At 34.2% G+C, this 17,486-nt stretch overlaps 1 protein-coding gene and 1 pseudogene across 2 annotated transcripts in view; one reads left to right on the plus strand and one right to left on the minus strand.

Moving 5' to 3' along the window:
- PIK3CB (phosphatidylinositol-4,5-bisphosphate 3-kinase catalytic subunit beta) overlaps positions 1–17,486 on the minus strand; it is a gene marked incomplete at its 5' end in the record, with an annotated part of 87,526 nt that overhangs the window by 26,162 nt on the left and 43,878 nt on the right. Inside the window, 7 exon segments of the mRNA XM_079155013.1 lie at positions 3–81; positions 1,460–1,569; positions 2,374–2,552; positions 8,380–8,479; positions 9,663–9,806; positions 12,272–12,393; positions 15,238–15,426. Of these exon segments, the coding sequence (XP_079011139.1) occupies positions 3–81; positions 1,460–1,569; positions 2,374–2,552; positions 8,380–8,479; positions 9,663–9,806; positions 12,272–12,393; positions 15,238–15,426 (923 nt within the window).
- Positions 6,761–8,344, plus strand: LOC306670321 (ATP synthase F(0) complex subunit C2, mitochondrial-like; annotated as a pseudogene). Its single transcript has one exon. The product of its transcript is annotated as an ATP synthase F(0) complex subunit C2, mitochondrial-like (transcript).

Consider the following 17,486-nt stretch of genomic DNA (forward strand, 5'->3'; position numbering starts at 1 on the left):
ACCGAAGATCCAGACCAGCTTCTTTCCAGAGTAAATCCATCAAGCGCAGCATTTGGAGTGTTAACATATCCTGTCGCAAATCTAAGGAGAAAAATCTTGCTTAATTATAAATGCTTTCCATTTTATGCCTACTGCCTCATTAGTAGTAATGTTGATTAGGTAATTCAGTCAGATTGAACTAAAATCATTAAAAAATGCTTTGCTTTTTTAAATTGAAATTTTAATATTGACCACATTCACTGTATCAAACAGGTTCATGGATTAGCACGTCCCTGTAACATTTCTTGTATTAAGTAAAAAAAATTTTTAAATTGTTTAACACTTATAAACCTTATAAACTACTGTACTAATTGTATGGATACTATAAAACTGTCCTGAGCTGGGCATAGGGGTATACACCTATAATCCCAGCAACTTGGGAAACTGAGGCAAGAGGATCAAAAGTTTGAGGTCAGCCGCAGCAACTCAGTGAGATCCTGTCTTAAAATAAAAACAAAATACAAAAAAAGGAGTAGGGGTGTAGCTCATTGTTAAAGTATCCCTGGATTCAGTCCCCAATATCCCTCCCCAAAACAAACAAAAGAACAACTGTTTGTGTCACAGTGCATTCATATTCTACTACATTGTTAATTTGCTTTTAGGACAGTACAGGAAGTTCTCATGAATCATACAAGTAGTAACTGTATTATGGGCCCACAAAAGTAATAGTTATTACTATATATAATATTTATAATCATGTCCAAGGGTACTGTGTGACTATGTGAAAGTAATGACAAGTTTTTTGTTGTTAATTATTTGTATGGTCAAGTGTGGCTAAATGTCTAGCAAAACACTTCAAGTTCTTTATAAAGAAGTTGTAAGTACATCTTATGATAAGTATGTTTGCTTATGTTATGTCATTTAATTCCCTTTAACAACTCTGGCATAAAGATTCTATAATGGTCATAGACATGAAGAACCTAAAGCTCAGTGAGTTTCACAGGACTTGCTTATAGTCTCACAACTATGAAGACATGACTGCCTTTGGTTGGTAAGATTCCTTCAGAAGCATTTTCTTTATCAAATCTCAGTCAGTCCTGTATTTTATTAAATTACAAAACTATAGTAGTAAAACCAATATTGCTATCACTGAAACAGGATGTGTGACTACATTATTGAAATATATCTCTTGTATTTTACAAAGTTTTTATCAAAGGAGTAGACAGATTTTGTATTTTGTAGGGGAAAAAAGGAGGCTTATTAGACAGTGAATGTAAATGAACTACAGAAGTCTTTTTCCAAGAAGGAAAAAAAAAAAAAAAGAAATTTAGGACCTGCTGAGTCTGACTTTACAACCCATTGATAGCTACTTCTCAATTGCCAATTGTCATAAATTTACACACACCTTTCAAATAAAGCAAATTTAGCAATAAATGAAAAATCCTAAGCAATTTGGCACTGTAAAAACCTCTGTACTTACCATCGCCATTTTTAAAAATCACTCCAACTGAATCCTCACCAAATACCTTGTTGTTGTACACCAGCCACAAAGGCTTCATTTTGGAATCCATGTATTTGCACTTTTCAACACTGAAATCAATCAAAGGGAAAATCAGCCCACTTCAGTGTAACAATGTGACCAGACTATAATTTTGAGGGAAAATCACTTGCTTGTTCCCTTCAGGGTCTGCAGAAGTCAGAGATAGGCAACTTTCAGTAAAAAAGGAACTTTAAGGCATATATTTGGCATGTATTAACACTAGATGGGAAAGACTCAAATATCCAGGAGCTGCCCTTTTCACTGCTTCTGCTGAAAATTTCTCCTTAGATCCTTATATTTCCTTAACTTTATGTTCTAAAAAATTAGAACATATCACTGGATTAAAGTTAAGAATATTATGAGATCATTCTTGATGTCTTAAAGAGGGATCAATTTTGAATACTATTCTATATAGAATATACAGTATTATTTTTCCATTATTACTTTTGTATGAATGAGAAAGTGAGAAATAAGTTTCCAAATTCATCCAAGATTTCATTTTTAAAAAAGTAAATTACAAAATAATTTATTATGGCTTCCAAGATTTTGCACATATAAAACTTTTAACTCTTAGAAACCAGTAATATAGAAAATGAATTTAATTACATGCAATTGAAAGGAAATTAACTTGTGTTAACTCTTATTAACCCCACAGGTAAACTGAGCTGGTAGGTACATACTCTACTGAATACAAGCACAGTCTGTGAGGACTTTTAATCTTTTCTTTAATTATATTCCACTTCCTGGGGCTTATAATTGGCCTTACTGCACCCACAAGGCAATGATTCAGAAATCCTTTCTGTACTGCAATCTTCATAGGAGACTCACTGCTCAAAATATAGGTGATCACTTACTAGAGTTCTGAGAGGATGACACATGGATTCAGAGGTGACTGCAGGTCAGAGAGGGCTTCCCGGTAAGCATTCTGTTTTAAACAAGTGTGCATAGCCTCCTTCCCTTTAGCTCTGTTTAGCTTCATTGCATTCAGTTTGATTAAACTATTTAAAGTTTTTAACTTATTGAGTGCTTCAACCTGAAAAATAAGTTTCCCCATACCCAAAATTCAATTGTGGTTAAAATAATATATGTAATATCATGTGATCATATTAATCAATAACTCTCCCCCAACTCACATACCATATTTGGTCATTTATATACAATAATAAAATAAAAAAAACTGATTTTTAGTACTTGTTTACTTAAGACATCATTTTAAAACATTTTGTAACTTTTTCTTAAATGAAATCTTATAAATTAGGGGAAAGTAAACAGGCATAGTCAGCTGGTATTTAAGAAGACAAGCATGACCTGAAATGACTCACACTTTCACCAGTAACAGAACTGAAAACACTTTCAATCTGAACCACTCCACTTGGCCTACACCACAATGTAAGAGGAAAACCTATGTAGAAGTAATCCTGAGGATTCTGATATTCAACATTAATATCCATTTCTTGTCATGCTCTTGCATGACAGCTTCTCAAAATACTCTCCTATTAATGGGATAGACAGAATGGATTACTATGTATAAAGTATTTGTTGTCCAAGTCTAAGTTTCTAGTTTTCATAATGAGGAAACTCAAGCTATCAAAACTTATGCAGGGCTAGGGATATAGCTCAGTTGGTAGAGTGTTTGCCTTGCAAGCACAAGGCCCTGGGTTCAAATCCCCAGCACCACAAAAAAAAAAAAAAAAAAACCTTACGCAATACAAGATGGATCAACAATGGCCAACTCAATAAAAATCATGTTTAAAAGTCAACTTTACTGTTTAACCCATTTTGTCTCATTGTCCCAGATGTAGAAGACCTATATAAACTGAAATATAGTGTAGAATATAATTGTTTATAAGAATATAATTATATTAATTAATTAATATAAGCTCTAGATTGTGATTTCCAGTCTTCTTTAATGCACCCATGTAATTTTGTTGAAATATTTGCAGAATTAAAAACTTGGAATTTAATGGGTTAATAACAGGGTCTTTCATGTCACATTAAATTAATAGGAATAAAATAGCCTCGGTCAACCATAAATCAGAAAGCCTTTTATTTTATTTTATGAGCATACTGTTAAAAATGAAAAACAAATAATAAAAGCACTGAATAAAAACAAATAATATATAAAAACATAAAATATGAATAAAACAAGCATAAAACAAGTGTAGTGGTGTGTGACTCTAATACCAGTGATTCAGGAGGTTAAGGCAGGACAATTACAAATTCCAGTCTAGTCTCAGCAATTTAGCAAGACATTGTCTTAAAAAATGGTTGGAGTCAGATGTGGTGGTGCACACCTATAATCCCAGCGGCTCAGGAGGCTGGGACAAGAGGATCACAGTTTCAAAGCCAGTCTCATTAACCTAGTGAGACCCTGTCTCAAAATAAAATTTAAAAAGGGCTGAGGCAGTAGATGTGGTTCAGTGGTTAAGCACCCTGGGTTCAATCCCCGGTTTAAAAAAAAAAAAAAAAAAAAAAAGGAAAAAGGGCTGGAGATGTAACTCTGTGGTAGAGCACCCCTGGATTCAATCCCCAGTATGAAAGGAACAAAGGGAGGAAGATAGGGAGATAGGGAAAGCGAGGAGGAGAGGAGGGAGAAAAAGGAAGGAAGGAAGAAGAAAACAGTGGCTTGAAATCCATGAACAAGTTTTCATTTTTAAACTGGGCTTGCATGCAACAAAACCATTAAGACTATGTAGAAGGTGAATTTAAGCATACACTTTCTACGGTAGGGTGAGACCTTGTTCACAGGGAACTAAAAAGGTCCTATGTAGCATGATGATAAAATCAAGATGGTTAAAGATGGCCAAATTAGCCATCTGTCAAAAGCACAGACACTTCTCGATTATTTCAGGAGCTGTAAAAATACTGGTGATGAGGGCACCAGATGAAAACTGGGCTACTTGCTAAAATGAAACTTTCTGACTTATTCCAAACTTGAATTCCTTCCACATTTGTACAGTTGGGAATTTTTTGCCCCATCTCTAATTGTGTTGACATTCATTTCCTGAAACAGTATCCTGAATGGTCAAAGTCAAATATTTTAAGTGTTTCAACACATTATCTTTTTACAGGTTTATAGCAATAACAAGAACTGCCATGTAAAGGGTATGTTCTTCCTTTTAAAATTTATCAATCAAGAAAAAAAAAAATCTCTGCTGTTTATAAAAGTCAGGCTAAAGTTCCCAGAAAACCAAGAAAATGTGCATTGTAGTTTGATCAGTGAGAAAGACAATAATTATATGATGAGGTCAAATTAGAAGGGGCCAAGTGGAACCTTACAGGCTTTGGTAGAAATTTTTTAAGTATACTAAAAAATTATTGTAGGAATTTAAAAAGGAAAATGACAACAGAATTTGCAATAAAAATCACTTTTCAGTTGCACAGAGAATGTGAGGAAGGAGATGCAAAAATGGGAATAAAAGGCCCAATTAGGAGTTTAATGAAGTCCTAATAAGAAGATAACTGACAGTAACCTGAACACAAAAGATACAGATGTGACATATATTAAAGAGATCTATAAAATTAAGGGGATTGATAATATCATCCCCATATTGTTGTGAAGAATAAATGGCCCTAATAAGTGATGAATAAATGTTAGCTATTATTCCCATCATCAATATGTCCTTCCAAAAGGATGGGATCAGAGATGGTTGTTTTAGCATCAAGAAAAGTTCTAAATATTAAAAACATCTAATGAATGTCATTAGAGTTTCTCTGTCAATGTAAATGACTTAGAAAAGTACAGTATAATTTAACTACTAAACAGATCTGATATAAAAATAGGGTAGAGCACCACAGAGGTTTAGGAATGAGTGAAAGATGAGGGATGAAATAAAAGCCCTTTAAGTGAGATAAACAGTTTAGAAGAGCTAACAAAGTAGGAGAGGCTTTGCTGCAAGGCAAAAATGACGCATAGAAAACAAAGTCTGGAAGAGACTTCAATACCATAGAAAATTTTAGGAAATGGATTGAATATACTGGGTGTGGAATATATCAGCAAGATGAAAGTACACTGATATTTACTAGTCATGTACAGTTTGTGCTCTGATGCTTACCCCATCTCAAGAATAAGTATACAAGCAATAAGCCTTCAGGGTTCACTTCCAACTTGCACCCACAGACCTAGCCATACTGAAGTTATGAATTTTCCCAATACTTTCATCAGTACTGATGACACCCATGAATGCTCCTAAATTCTCTAAGAACTACAGACTCTTTCTTCTAGCCTTTCACAAAAGGACCTATGACCTTTTACCAAAGTAACTGCGCATTGGAAAAAAAAAATCAGACTTTTGACACTAGTGGACACTCTCTCTAAATTAATACTAATTCCAGGAGACTCAAAATGTCATTATGGTCCACCATAATGTTCAGGCATCAATGGGAGTTGTAGCTCAGGACCATCTTACCATTTCACCACTGGCAAATCCATCCTGTTATCTCCCCAGCTTCTGAATGCATAATTGGAACAGAAAGCTGGCAGAATTTCCACTTGTGGAGTAAGAACTGTTATGATTAAGAAAGGACAGGTGGGAGCCTTTAGAACTCACCTCTACTGAGGAAAATAATAAATTAAAAGCAATGCTACAGAGAATGAAAAAATTAGTGCCACCATCAGGGACTTGGAAATAGTGGGATCCTAATTGGAATAAGATATATTCCATGCTTATATAATTTTATTGAAGTAGAGTCTATTGTCATGTATAACTAAGAATAAAAAAAAATTAAAAAAAATTTTTTTTTAAAGTTATGTTACTAAGAAGAAAACTGAGATTACAAAGAACTTTAGCTTTATATAGCTAGGCAGACTTAAGTTTAAAACGATTCTATCATTTAATAGCTACCACTCTTTAGGCAAAATCCTTAATCTTGTGAAGTCTGTTTCTCCATCTGACAAGTGTGAATCATACTGGTAACCATCCTGGCCATTATTAAGAGAGTAAAATAACATGCTTAAAATACATGGTGTGGTTCTTAACATATGTAAGTATTTTAAAATACTTATAGTAATATTATTAGTAATATCTCAGGACTGCAAGAAATATGCAGGTATGTACACAGAGTTTGAAAAAGCAACCTGAGGATTCTGAATTATAGAAAATATAATACCAATAGACTTGTGTCTCAAAATATTTCAATTCAAAGTTCATGAGTCACACTTTACCTAGTGGAAAGTTATGCGGGGAAAAAAGGTCTAAAGATCTCACAGTTGCCCTGTCTTCTCTGCACTGGGAGCAGCTCTCTTGCCCTGGTCCCTCACCCTCTAAAATGTATGCCTGCTCCAAGTTCCTCTCCACCCACTCCTTGGTCAGGAGCACCTCTCAGCTGCTGAGCTGACCAGAGACACTGACATATGAGAGCTTCAGCAGCTTGGCAGTCCCATGTCCCCTGACCTCACTTATCCCTAGCCGCAGCTTCCAAACCAGCACGATCAAGGGACATCGACACAGCAGCCAAGTTCATTGGGACTGAGGCTGCCACAGTTCAGGTGGCTGGCTCTGGGGCTGGGACTGGGACTGTATTTGGAAGCTTTATCATTGATTATGCCAGAACCCCTCTCTGAAGCAACAGCTCTTCTTCTATTCCATTCTGGGCTTTGCTCTCTCAGAGGTCATGGGGCTCTTTTGCCTGATGGTGGCCTTTCTCATCCTCTTTGCCATGTGAAGGAGCAGTCTCCGCCTCGAATTCTTTCTCCTGTATCTTGTCTGCCCTGTATGTCCCTTTTCCTATACCTCCCCAGGCAGGCTGGTGAAAGTGGTTGGCTCAGGGTTTGACAGAGGGAAGACAAATGAATACTGTATTAATAAAAAAAAAAAATCTCACAGTCTCTGTTACCATCACCATCATACCCCTTGTTAAACAGATCTAAATAGGAATATTCTATTAAAATTTAAGAAATGCTATTAATATAGAAAATATGAGGATATCAAACACAGAGTTGAATTCAACACACATTGACATAATTCAGAATAAGATGCAAAATCATTTGCAGGAATGCATGTCAAATTAGTCAAGGAATAGGAAATAATTTCTTTTGAACCGGCTGTAAGAGAGACTTGAAGATAATTCAACACATTTGTGCTATCAAACTGATTGAAAATTGGGTACACTTAATTGGGGGGGAGTACGGATAGGGACAAACTAAATCATATTATTTTTTATTCCAGGCGGCCTATGATTTTACTCCCCTCTTCCTCTTCCCAATGGAAAAATTTCCCTAAGTTTACATTAAATTCATTTAAAAAATTAATAAAATTTGCTACCCAGAAAAAAAAAATATGAGGAATTCCAGCTAATTATGTTGCATTTAGCATTTGGTTAATATTTTTCTGCCAAGTTTGTGAAAACTTCATATCATAACTTAAATTTTCATGAAAGAATGTATTAACCAGCCGGGGAAGGTGGTTCACACCTGTAATCCCAGCAGCTTGGGAGGCTGAGGCAGGAAGATCAAAGCCAGCCTCAGCAAAAGCAAGGCACTAAGCAACTCAGTGAGACCCTATCTCTAAATTAAATACGAAAAAGGGTGGGGATGTGGTTCAGTGGTCAAGTGCCCTAAATTTAGTCCCTGGTACCACCCCTCTCCCCACAAAAAAGAATGTATTAATTGGATTAAGTTACTGAGATTTCTATGAAACAATGTGATGGGAGAAAATGCACTAGATGGATACTGGTGTGACTCAGCACCACGCACAGACAGAGGAATGAGAAGTTATGCTCCATTTGTGTACAATGTGTCAAAATGCATCCTACTGGCATGTCTAACCAATTAGGGAAAAAAATTTTAAAAATTAAAAAGAAAAGAAAATGCACTAGATAAAATTTATCAAATGTAATAAATATTAAAACACAATTGATACCTGCTTGGAAAGCACTTTCATGTGGCCTACACTTCCTCGACAATACGCTTCAAGGATCACACCAAACTGTACCGAGACAGCAGGAATGTGCACCTCTGACCTAAAGAAAAGTTAATATTCAAATGATTTATCAAACACTTCAAGTGACCAAATAAAAATATTGACTTCTCTATTCTCCTGTGAATAGATGCCAATCAAAGAAAAGAATTAATCATCTCATGCACAATTATTAGTGAGATGGTCAACTTTCCTATTTGTTAAACTTTATTCCAAGAAATCTAAAATTTTCACATCTTACCTGATTTACTTTTTGAAGGGGAAAGGTAGTCCTACCAATTTAGAGACAATTAAGCTGAAACAGAGATCTATGAAATTTGACTGTCATCATGCAAACTGACTAAAGCCTGAATTAGTTCTCTTCATTTTCTTCCATCAGTTAAAGTATACCATGTATATTTGAAAAAAGGAATACTTAATTTTCTCACTCCCCAAGTGGTTTAAAAACAAGACTGAATTGGCTGAGAAAAGATAAGTTTTTTTAAAAAATCTGTCAATAAGAATACCAATATTCAGAAACAAACCCCTAAAATTAATAATACAATATTATAGAGGTCATAGTATTTTCTTTAAGAAGCTTAGCCAAAAGGAAGAAAGAAAGGTATCTTTTTTATTTTTTCCTCTTATAAGCTAAAGTTTAATAGTCTGAAGGTCAGATGAAAAATCCCAATATATCTGAGTATAGAATCAGAAATGAGGAAATCTACAATTTTTCTAGGAAACAAAAAAGCAACTTTAGTTATCATTCCTGATTTTAGTCTTAGATGAGTTTGGTGAAATAAGGCTCACGTACTTTTGAAACGACTGAGTTAATGAAGAAACAAATTAAAAATCGTTATTATTACAGTAAAATTTTATCTTCATTCAATAATAGGAGTCATGCTAATACCATCCTCAACCTTTTGGAAGGAATAAATAGGCCTGCATTTAGCCCAAAAGAGTTAAGACATAAGCACACCTTACTGGAAAATAGAAGTACATTAATTACTAATTTCAATTAAAAATCAAGCAGGCCTGGAGGGACACTTATCTGAATTACCTTGCTAAATTAAGAGTCTGGGTATAAAGAAACATGAGAAGGCACTGAAACAGTGTAAATGTTATACAGGTGATACAGAAACAACTAGAGCAGCTGACCATTCCATTAAATGTCTTTCTTATATCATGCTGCATTGCATTTACTAAAGCACATAACAGGTTCGAAATGAAAAATACAAAAGACTTACCTAAGATGCCAAAACAGAAACTGCCCGATCCTCCGATTAGCAAGTGCCCTTTCTAATAGGAATCTAGAGAGGGCACAATCAAGAAAAGGCTCATATTTTAAAACTTGCACCAGTTGTAAAAGATATTGAGAGAGTTCCTCATCACTGAAAGAAAGAAAGAACAAAGTATCTCAACCACTTGTGTCATAAAAAGATCCTTTCCTATTGAGCTGTCCAGAGCTAACTTACGGCACACAGGGGTCTCTTGGGTCAGGCTTGTTATGTGTTCCATTCCCTGTACCACTGTTTCTAGCTCAAGGAAAGCTTGGGAGTTCAGAAAGGGGTGGGGGAGTGGAGAGGATCACTCTACAAGGAACAGCTACAGGGACAATTCTATCAAATTAACTAGATTGTTACAATTCATGATGACATTTACAATTAGCCAAGAGTTTCCAAAAGTTAGGTACTGGGACTGAGGATATATTAAAAAAGGTACTTTAATACTGATTTCTGATAGTGCTAAAAATCTTAGGTATTTAATCAAGAAATCATTTTTAAAACAAACATTTCATTGGTACTTTAATAATTTAGTTTCCTTTCCTAGAATTAGGGTTAAGTAATTCCTTCTTCAGATCAATGAACAATTAAAATCTTAATTTCAAATAATTTGAATTAGAAAATGGAATTAAGTGGGGACTATATTAATTAACTGAATTATAATGAGAATGCCATTATTAACAGGGCTGAGTTAACTCAGATTAGTGGTTCTTTATTTTGTGTCTTATCTCCAAACTAGTCACCGTAAACACACTCCCACTAAAGGCAATTTCAATAGTAATGAAGGAATGAATCCCAAGTCCTTCACTTGCTGACTACAGTCTTTGACAACAAGTGACTAAAAAAAGGAGGCTAAGGAAGATTTGGAACTGAAACCCAGAGCATTAAATGGCAAAAACAAAACTCATAACTACAAATTTTAAAACTGAAAAACCCATCAGAATTAGCTACATGGGGATCACAGCAATCTCCTGAGGGAGATCAATATATTTAAGGAAAGCACTTGGTTCAGCCCAGGGAGAACCAGTTGGCCTCGACCCATTAGTTCTCCAACACAAACTTAGATGGGAGCTTCATTTTTAAAAATTATCTATACCACAATCTTAATTAGGTTTACTGTAAGATCTCTACCTATTATAAAACCTATAAGAAATTAAAAAAATAAACAAACAAAAAAAAAAACCCAAAACAAAACAAACCAGAAAGGGAGTTTAAAAACAGAAGGAAATGCTAGGCAGTGCACCCCTATAATCCCAGCAACTTGGGAGGTTAAAGCAGAAAGATCACAATTTTGAGGTCAGTTTCAGCAACTTAGTGAGATCCTGTCTCAAAATAAAAAATAAAAAGGAGTAGAGTTGTAGAACTGGAGCTACATCCCTAGTACCAAAAAAAAAAAAAAAAAAAAGGCAGCGTCTCATATATCTAAATTTACTCAATTCACAATAGCTAACCTACACTTACATAAAATGGAAGAGACTAACTTCAAAACCCTAATGTTAAATTTTTAAAAATCAAGATATAGAACAATACATATGACTGGGTGCAGTGATGAGTGCCTACAGACCCAGATACTTAGGAAGTTGAGACAGGAGGATTATTTGAGCTGAAGAGTTCAGTGCCAACATGGACAACACAGCGAGACTCTGTCTCGGAAAAAAAAAAAAAAAAAAAAAAAACAACAACAAAACAAAAACAACAAAAGCCATGTTTATGTAACTTAAAAATGTACCATATTATTCTATATGTAATTTTATACACATAAACATATAGGAAGAAACAAAAAACTGTTATAGGGGGCTATACACTAAATTCATGATAATAGTTGTCCCTAGGAAAGAGTGAAATAATCAGAACACAAGGACTTCAACTTTAACTATATTGTATTTGCCTTAAAAAATGCATTTTTAAACTCCTATTGTAAGATATTAACATTTCTTAATTGGGATATTAGACAGACTGTGCAGAGTGAAGAAGAGTTACAGTGTGCTTCTCCGGTGTCCTTTGAAAAGCCTGTTTACATATGTAGCTGGTCTATGGTTGGCATTTGGGTACTAACATTCCAGAAAGGCTTCTACAACCCTAGCTAAGTGTGGTTCACTGCACCTAAACTCTTTGTGCAGTGTGGTCTATGCTGCACCATTTCCTCTGTGAAACCTAGAAATTTGGGACACACTAGGCAGATGGTACTTACACGACTAGACCCCAATAAAAGCCACAAACTCTCAAGTTTTCCTTGACCCCTTCCACTTCCTTCCCTCCCTCCATCATTTCTTGCCTCACACTTTAGGCAAGCACTCTCCTGCTGAGCCACACCCCAGTCCTTTTTATTTATTTTTATTTATTTACTTATTGTGTGTGTGTGTGTGTGTGTGTGTGTGTGTATGTGTGTGTGTGTGTGTTTGTGTTCAGGACATTCTTTTCTTTTATCTTTTTAATTTTAGAGAGGGCCACACTAAGTTGCCTAGCTACCTCAGCTTCCTGAGTAGTTGTAATAACAGATACGCACCCCCACATCTGGTTTACCCACCCCCAAGTTAGTCCTTGCCCCAAAGAGATCCACCTGCAGGAGATACCTCATCTGTCGCAGGCAGCCCACAGCATATTCCCGCACATACTGATCTGGATAGTTGAAATCCAGAAGCTCCAGAGCCTCTCGAGGAGAAAGTTTAGGCCAAATCTGAAGCAGTGCCTGAAGCTGTTTAAAAATTGAAATTGATAAAAAAAAAAAAAAAAATTAAAATTGGTTCAGAAATGATGGAGGACAAAAGCAATGTACTTTCCCTTGGCATACAGGATCACACAAATGGGTCAAAGGAAAACATACTTTCAATTATTAATGCATCAAAAATCTACCCTGGTTAATATGGACTAACAAAGATTGTTCTCAAAATATTTGGTACTTAAGTTTAACAAAAAACAAAAAAACCCAAAAACTATTTAGTACTTATCTGAAAATAGAATAAGAAATAAGATACTAAATATATGGATTCTAAAATCATTACCCATTACAAAGGAGAAAAAAATAAATGATCAAGAAACATTTTTTTAAAAAAAGAAACAAAATTAAAATTCAACAAACAAATATAAGCTGCAAGACTCAAATTAATGAAAGGCAATTTACATTTAAGGAGTTTATTAATATATACAATAATATAAAACTGTAAAGGAATTTATGTTTAGCTCTTAATTTTTAAAAATATTACTTTACAAAACTGACACTGGTGTAGAACTTGTTTAAAATATAGTCCTTATTTAGATTTTAAAGAAAAATCACTTTAAGAACTTTTTATTGATCATAACATGTTTAAACTCCTCAAATCATAATAAATATAATAAAGACCTTTCCCAGGCTTCTGACTCTTCCACTTCTTAAGGTGTTAGATTTATTGAGAAAAGAGTTATATTCTTTTGGTTGGGAAAGGAACCAAAACTCATTCCTTTTTATTCTAAATTTTATCTACTAAAAATGGGTATCAGTGTTATAAAATTATGCTTTCCTATACTTGCTTACACACAGATAATACTCAACTATTAAGTTACACTATTGGCTTTCTTCTACCGAAAAGGGAGGAACTTAAGTAGTAAAACAAAACTAAAGATTTCAAAACAATGCTTCACACTTCCTCTTATCAATCAGATAAGCATGCTAAATTCCTGAATGTAAAAACTTCTGTCCCTAAGGGTCAAATGAATACTAAGCATATACTGGTTCATTTAATTTCTAGCAGTTGATACATGAAACCTCTCTATAAGACATCTTTTAAGAATACATCAAGAGAAGCTAGGTGTGTAGCTCAGTGGTACACACACAAGGCTCTGGGTTCTATTCCCAGCAATATCAAAACCCAAAAACAAACAAAAAGGAGTACAAGAAACTTTTCCTACTGTGATTCTAATGAAAAAATATGATGCATTTTTTGGAGATATACTTAGCTCAGGACACTATTCATGAGATGTAAGCAAATGTGCAAACTGACCAAAAAAATAAATAAATAAATAAAAAAGCTTAGATCTTATTTTCCACCATTAGTGGGGATTCAAAGAAAATTAACCTTGAATTTAGACAAGTGGTTAGAAGACAACAGAAATTCTGGAGCAATTAAGTCTATCTAAACAATGTAAAACAGTTCCTTTTCAGATTAAAAACACTGTAATAAAGGCATATTCAATAAAGTAAATATCATTCAAAAAATCTTTAGATGCTAGAAGTAAACTGAAAACAAAACCTTTCTATATTTAATAAAAGAAGTAAAACAAAACTAAAGACTTAAAAATAAATATGATTAAGCCAGGCATGGTGGCACACACCTGTAACTCCAGTGACTCTGGAGGCTGACAAGAGGATCACAAGTTAGAGGCTAGCCTCATCAACTTAGCAGGACACTATCTCAAAATTTTAAGAAGGACTAGGGATGTAGCTCAAAAAAAAAGCATATATATATATATATATATATATATATATACACACGCACACATATGTATACATATATATGACTAAAATAAAAATACCATTCTTGGAATCATACTACTGTTCATCGATATTTAATAAATTTTGTGTACTTTTCCCTATTTAAAGCAAACAAAATATGTACTTTTCACTAAATTTTTAAAGTCATTATGGATACACTAAGATCACGGAGCTAGAGAGATCAGTTAAATTCAACTAAGGTAAAGAAATTTCCTTAAATAGCCAGATTCATTTGTTCTGATTTTAAAAGTCACTTCCAGGTTCCTTCTATTGAGCATGGGAGGGCATATGAATTTCAAGTGCTTTTTGACAGTCTTGAAAATTAAATCAGGGAGCCAAAATGTGGCAGTTTTCAGGAGCAAAACATTTTCCCCTTCTCTATTCTGCCTAAATGACATATTTGTCTACGTTTAAAGTTATATATTTAACAATACTGTCCAATACACGTGAATGTTAAGATTGAACTGAATGGTTTAATATCAACTTCTACAATAAAGGTAACTTAACTTCCATGATAATGGTAATTTTCAAAGAATATTCATTTTAGAGTGGTCATTGCAAAGACTAAAACCATTAACTGGATTTGGTGGTGCATTCCTGTAATCTCAGTGACTCAGGAAGCTGACACAGGAGGCTGTCTCAAGGGCAAAATAAAATAAAATAAAATAAAAGTCTGGGAATATAGCTTAGTGGTAGAGCACCTCTAGGTTTGATCCCTAGCACCACAAAATACATACACACATTCACACGTTGGGAATTCACAGATGAAACTAGTAGAGAGTGCTCAAGACCTAGTAAGTGCTTCTTTTCATAGGTAACTACCCCAAACCAATGTTTTGGTTGTTTTTAGTGAAAGATATGGCAACTCTATCAAGAATTTTTTAAATCTTGAAACTTTCTGTTCCATTATAGAAGGATGGACCAGAGGAGGTTAGAGTTTAAAACATCAAAATTTCTCCTGAAGAAAATTATCTAACATATGGAAATTAACCTGTAAGGAAAGGACACTTTATATAAAGTCAACAAAGAAACATACACCCAAAAGGAGATACAGAAATGATGTTTTGTTACCTGAGCAACATCTTCAAGTTTATTCCACTTAATCGATAGGAGTAATTTTGGCAGTGACTGTGGGAAATTCTCTCTGCAATCTTGTCGCAAAGTCCAAATAAGATCCATTTCATTCTCACACAACTGAGACAAGGGATCCCTGTCCAAGATTTCTTTCAGTACAGCAAGAAACTTTTTTCCACCTCGACTCTATGAGAGTAAAATACTCATTACGGAATTTAATTATACAAATATCACTGGCAAGAGAAACAACATGTATCCCATTTGTTTACAATAAAAAAAAAAATAGATTAGACTTGAATGTTAAAAAAAAAATATCACTGGCAAACATTCAGCAAATTTATATACAAGTTTATATGCAATTCTAAACTTTACTACGTGAAATACAAATATATAATTCCATAAAAAGATATATGTATATAAAAATTAAAAGTGGATTATTTTTAAAAGTTTTAATTGCTCAATGTTAAATTTATAAGCAAAGCATGAAGAATCTCAAAATAGTTCTAAAAAAGGAAAAAAGAAAAACATTTTTAAAAATCTATGTGCAAACACTAGGTGGCAGGATTGTATTTCAGTTAAAAACCAAGTGATTCCATGCTCAGCATGTGCTCTACCATTTTGCTATACCCGTAGGCCCCATATCCTTTTCATTTCAAAACATGTTAAGTGCAAAACAGTATATGTAGTCTTAAGACCAGTTGCATAAAGTTTATATCTATAATAAAAATTTACATGCTATGATGTAAAAAAAAAAACAAGTAATTCATTATTAGAACAGAATTTAATTTTTTTCTATTAACAGAAAATATAAGATAACCCAAATATATAAGGTGAAAAATAAAAGTAATAAATAGGTGCCACCATGGCTCAAAATCTCTTTAAGAACTTTCTGTTGTTGGGGCTGGGGTGCACCTCAAAAAGCCCAAACAGTGGAGCTGAGGATTAGCTCAGTGGTAGTGTGCTTGGCTAGTGGGCACAAATTAGACTATACCCAGAATCAGGGTTGGTGTGGAGGGACCCATAAAGTATAAGACTTGTCATTTTGAAATATTTGAAAGAGTGCCTGACATCAGAATTTTTTAAGGAGAGAATGTAGACAAGACAAGAGATCAGATATAGTAGTGAGAATGATACATGTACAATCCTTGGGGAGCTCTAGCTCAGAATCAAGGCATTAAAGGAATGGGGGAAGCCAGTGGCAATCACAAGGAGGTCCCCTAAGAGAACTGCGGTGGAACAGGTGTTCAGTGAAGCATGCACCTTTCTCCTTCTGTGCTAAGATGGAAAGCTATGGTATCAATCCCAGATCTAGGTGAGGAGCATGGGTACTGAGCCCTAGAGAGTCAACTGATTCCAGATGCATGGAAGTCTTCATGTATGGGATGATACTCTGATTCTACAGTTCCTTAAGACACATTACAGGCAGACAACCAGTGAGTCTCTCACATAAAAAGACCTAAACCAACCAATCACCAGTCAAGAAAAACCAACATAATGAAAATACCAAAGTAAGAATCAAGACCACAATTAAAAAACAAAATTATTTTCTCAAGGAGAACTAGCATGACACTAAAAAAAGAACAACTGGAAATCTTCTAAAAGATTACTGAAATTAATAAAGAAAAGAAAAAGAAAAAAACCTTAACCTATGAATAAAGAAATGCAAATTAAAATAATATGACACCATTTTTGGTCTACTGGATGACAGAATTAAAAGAGTTGGTAGAAATACAAAAGGAACTCTTCCAGTGAGGATAAGTTTGTAAATTTAAGTCTTTTAGGGTATATAATTTGGCAGAATTGATATTAAAAATACACATACATTTTGATCTAATGATTTCACTTCTAGGAATTGATTCTACAAAAATATACACATATATAAAGCAGTATGTACAAAATAGTCATTGCAGCCATTTTAATGGAGAAGTTAGAAATAAGCAGAACATCAATAGGAATATGTTTGTTGAATAATTAATGGTTACTAATAAATATTACTATAGAATGCTAAAGTATGTGAAAAATGAAGACCTGCTCATGCTAACATGACATGATCCACAAAGTGTATTAAATGAAAATGATGAAATTATATACAAAACGATCTCACTTTTTTAAAAGGGAGGAAAATACATACATTTACACTAAACTTAATATTGGTAACTATAAACTTAACTCTTTACACAGCTCTGGAGAGGAAGTAGTAGAAGGGGACTTGCACTGTGGAGCTATAAAAAGATTTTGGCAAAGTA

This window comes from Sciurus vulgaris, assembly GCF_902686455.1.
Source record: "Sciurus vulgaris genome assembly, chromosome: 10".
In the NCBI taxonomy this organism is placed as follows: Eukaryota; Metazoa; Chordata; class Mammalia; order Rodentia; family Sciuridae; genus Sciurus; species Sciurus vulgaris.